This window comes from Colobus angolensis, unplaced genomic scaffold, assembly GCF_000951035.1.
Source record: "Colobus angolensis palliatus isolate OR3802 unplaced genomic scaffold, Cang.pa_1.0 Scaffold712, whole genome shotgun sequence".
In the NCBI taxonomy this organism is placed as follows: domain Eukaryota; kingdom Metazoa; phylum Chordata; class Mammalia; order Primates; family Cercopithecidae; genus Colobus; species Colobus angolensis.
This window is the reverse complement of record NW_012120844.1, coordinates 125244-129979: the sequence shown is the minus strand read 5'-3', so window position 1 is coordinate 129979 and position 4736 is coordinate 125244. Positions and strand designations below refer to the sequence as shown.

Genomic DNA, 4736 nt, shown 5'->3' with positions numbered 1-4736 from the left:
TGTTGCACTCCAGCCTGGTCAACAAGAGGGAAACTCCATCTCAAAAAAAAAAAAAGATTTATGGCATGCCCTAATTAGCATGAGGAATTGCCAATGATAGGCTGCTAACTATATTTTATAACTATACTATTAATAATAGTTATAAAACTCTATCATATTCTATTTAAAGATTATACATATGTATACATAAACATCTGTGTATATATACACACACACTCTGGCTGGTATGAATTATTTCATTTTCTTTTTCAGACTCTAAATATTTTCCAGATTTTCAACACTGAACATGCATTACTTTTATAACAGAAAATATGTAAATAAAAAAAAACAGGGTAATAACTTTTCAGTGAGTGCTGAAGTCAGATCAATTTTTTTTTTTTTTTTTTTTTTGCGGGAGGAGATGGAGTCTTGCTCTGTCGCCCAGGCTGGAGTGCAGTGGCACAATCTCAGCTCACTGCAAGCTCCACCTCCCGGGTTCATGACATTCTCCTGCCTCAGCCTCCCGAGTAGCTGGGACTACAGGCGCCTGCCACCACGCCCGGCTAATTTTTTTGTATTTTTTTTAGTAGAGACAGGTTTTCACCGTGTTAGCCATGATGATCCTGATCTCCTGACCTCGTGATCCACCTGCCTGGGCCTCCCAAAGTCCTGAGATTATAGGCGTGAGCCACGGTGCCCGGCCATATTTTTAACATATTATTTTAAATTCTAAATAATTTCAGTCTTATTTTAATAAACTGGACACTCACTGAAATGCTTTCCTTAGCGTTTATGTTGTAAGGTTGCCTTATAAATGGGACTATCCTTGTAACTTTTTTTTGCTTTTCAGCTCCCACTTAGCATCAAATATAACTTTTAAAATAACCGAATATTCCTGGAAAGGACACAAGCAAGCCCTACCTTATGGCAAATTCCACTTTCTAGTAACTCGAAATAGAAACTTCCAATATATATCTTGCTTTTAACAGAAACACAGGGGTTTAATTCATTAATCTCTTGGGTTCCAATTCTAAAACTTGCTTATTTATATAACTTTCAGGGCACAGTAACAAGTAGTGAGGGTTACAGTTTTGGTCCTAAAGACCTAGCTGGCATTTCTTTGTGATTGTATTGAAGTTTTGAAGAACATTTTAAGATTTATATTTTGAATAGGTGATACATACCCAAAGAGTATGTCCTAGTCAGCTCGGCTGCTAAAACAAAATACCATAGCCCGGGTGGCTTAAACAACAGGCATTTATTTCTCATAGTTCTGGAGACTGGGAAGTCTAAGATCAAGGTGCTGACAGATTTGGTTCTTGGTAAGGACACTCTTCTTGGCTTGCAGATGGCCACCATTTCCCTGTGTACTTGCGTGGTCTTTTCTCAGCACGTGTTCATGGAGATGAAACCCTCCTGTCTCTTCCTCTTCTCATAAGGATACTAGTCCCATCATGAGGGCCCCACCTCACGACCTTCTAAACCTAACCACCTCCCAAAGGTTCCATCACCAAATACCATCGCGTTGAGGGTTAGGGCTTCAACATATGAATTTGGGGGTTTTCATTTAATGCTAATGGGTTTTATGCCTTCTTAGAAAGGTCTTCTTCCCTCAGATTGTTTAAAAATTATCTCATGATTTTTTTCTAGTGCTTTTATAATTTTTTTCGTTTTTTACTCAATTGATCCATCTAAAATTCATTTTGGTGCATTGTGTTAGGTATAAATCCAGACATAAGGGTTTTTCTTTTTCCTACCTGGCAACCCAGTTGTCCCACTGCCATTGATTTAATCTCCATCCATATTTATTTTTGTATGTATTTGTATCTATTCCTGGATTTTGTTTTTATTAAAAAATGTTATGAGTGTTATACATGAATTCAGTTGCAAAGAAATTCAATCAGTAGTGAAGTGTAGAGGTAAAAAAGAGCTCTTCACTTCCCTTCTACCCCTTTCCTCGCACTTTTTCTGAGATAATGATTGTTAACAGATAATTGTGTGTTCCTTTTAGACCCTTTTCACTACTTGTGTTTCTACAAACACACACACATACAGCATATGTAATATTGCAAATTGTTGTAAATCACTTTCTTTCCCACTCATCCAGTGTCTTAGAGTTCTATGGTAATCCATGCAGTTCTACCTCATCATTTCTTTTTAACCTTTGCATGGATTGCAGAGTATGAATGTGTATCATACCTGGTTGTTGTCTGCATTTTTTTCTAATTCTGTCAAGACTATACAAATAGCTTATGAAGTATGTAGCATTGGTTCTCTTTACTTTGTGATAAGCCTATTCTAAAAGTAAAATGTTTATTTATGTGATCAACTTAGTGTTGTATAATTTATGAAGAAGAAAATCTGAACCACAACGAGTGGTATGTTACTAATATTTTGTGATGCTGTTTCTTTCTAGATAAAATTTGATGCTGGGACTCTCCTTCTTAGTACACACCGACTGATTTGGAGAGATCAGAAAAATCATGTAAGATACAGTTTTTTGCATCTGTTGAAGGTTTTATTTTGTTTATTTATTTTTTAGAGACAAGGTCTTGCTGCATTGCCCAGGCTGATCTCTAACTTCTGGGCTCAAGTGATTCTCCTGGCCTCAACCTCCCGAGTAGCCAGGACTACAGGAGTGAGCCACCATTATGGGTTTTAAATCACTGAAGCTTTTTCTTCTTTTTTCATTTCTAGTACAACTTATATAATGAATGCAATAATAAATTTTCCTTTTCTGAATGACAAAAGAGTGTGTCCTGTATAATTTCTCTGAATGGAGTGCAGAAACAGGAGTTAGTGTGTTGTCCCTTATTCAGCTCCAGAAAAGTCCATGTAGTTACTGGATGGAGAATCATGTTTTTTAAATACCAAATTCTACTCTATATCTAAATGTTCCATGTATAACAGGGGAATAATTCCCCCATCAGTTGTGAGGGAGTCTTTAAAAAGAGCTCGTATGTCCTTAAAACCAAATTGTATTCTAGGTTGTTGTTGAGAATCAGGAGACTAGGCCTGCCATCAAGTGCATGCCTTTATCTAGATATTGAGATCTGTCTCTAAGTCACTCAGCAAGAGGAGTCCCCCACACCCCCCATTTTTTTTTGTTTGAGACAGAGTCTTGCTCTGTCACCCAGGCTGGAGTGCAGTGGTGTGATCTCGGCTCACTGCAACCTCCGCCTCCCAGGTTCAAGCGATTCTCCTGCCTCAGCCTCCCAAGTAGCTGGGATTACAGGCATGCACCACTGTGCTCGGCTAATTTTTGTATTTTTTAATAGAGACAGGGTTTAACCATATTGTTCAGGCTGACCTGACCTCGCAATCCGCCCACCTCGGCCTCCCAAAGTTCTGGGATTACAGTCGTAAGCCACCTTGCCCAACCTGTTTTTTTTTTTTTTTTTTTTTAAAGGAAGACGGAGAGTTATATGTATATAGAGCTGATATATATCTTTATTTCCTAGAGCTTCAACCTGAAAGTATATATACATTAATTTCAGCATTGCCAGTAAGATAGCTATCTCATCTGTGTTTTTATTTTCCTGATTGTTCCCCCAAACCCCCGTGAAATTTTAGTACCACAAATAAACTATATACTATACTGTAGCCCTTGAAGGGCTGCTAACCATTACAATATCTGACTTTTTTGCACCCTGGAAACTAATTTTTGTCTCCTAGGTCTGATATCGCCCCTGTTAATAATGCATGCCTTAGAGCGGGAGTCCCCAACTCCCTGGGCCACGGACCAGTACTGGTCTGTGGCCTGTTAGGAACTGGGTCACATAGCAAGGGGTGAGTGACAGGTGAGCAAGCATTACCACCGGAGCTCCACTTCCCATCAGATCAGCAGACGCATTAGATCTCGTAGAAGCACGAACCGTATTGTGAGCTGTGCATGCAAGAGATCTAGGTCGTGCACTCCTTATGAGAGTCTAATGCCTGATGATCTGAAGTGGAACAGTTTCATCCCGAAACCACAAAGCCCTGCTCTCCAGGAAATACTGTCTTGCATGAAACTAGTCCCTGATACAAAAAAGGTTGGGGACTGCTGCCTTAGACTGTTAATATTGTCTAATCCTTTTACAAGTAATATATATTCAGGAAATAAATCTTTTTGGGGAGGATAGAATGCATGTCCTTAAACCATATGTTGATAAATTAATCTTAGTATAATTTTTTGATTATCATATAAAGAGGTCCATCTGGACAAATCTTAGACTTACTACATTGCTAGTCACATAAAAATTAAACGTAACTTTATATATGTTAAAACTAAGGCCAGGTGTGGTGGCTCATGCCTGTAATCCCAGCACTTTGGGAGGCTGAGGCAGTGGATCACCTGATGTTGGGGGTTCGAGACTAGCCTGACCAACCTGGGGAAGCCCCATCTCTACTAAAAAATACAAAATTAGCTGGGCGTGGTGGCACATGTCTGGCATCCCAGCTACTCGGGAGGCTGAGACAGGAAAATCGCTTGAACCTGAGAGGCAGAGGTTGCGATGAGCCAAGGTTGCGCCATTGCACTCCAGCCTGGGCAACAAGAATGAAACTCCATCTCAAAAAAAAAAAAAAAAAAATTAAACATACTGGCTAGACACAGTGGCTCATGCCTGTAAATCCCGGCACTTTGGGAGGCCGAGGCAGGGGGATCACTTGAGATCAGGAGTTCAAGATTAGCGTGTCCAACATGGTGAAAGCCCATCTCTCCTAAAAATACAAAAATGAGCCAGGCATGGTGGCTCACACCTATAATCCCAGCT

At 39.6% G+C, this 4736-nt stretch overlaps 1 protein-coding gene across 1 annotated transcript in view; it reads left to right on the top strand.

Moving 5' to 3' along the window:
* The window catches only part of VPS36 (vacuolar protein sorting 36 homolog (S. cerevisiae)), a 37328-nt gene that overhangs the window by 3957 nt on the left and 28635 nt on the right, over window positions 1-4736 (top strand). The window contains exon 3 of the mRNA XM_011927439.1: window positions 2396-2464. Within this exon, the coding sequence (XP_011782829.1) occupies window positions 2396-2464 (69 nt within the window). The remainder of the gene's footprint in view (window positions 1-2395; window positions 2465-4736) is intronic.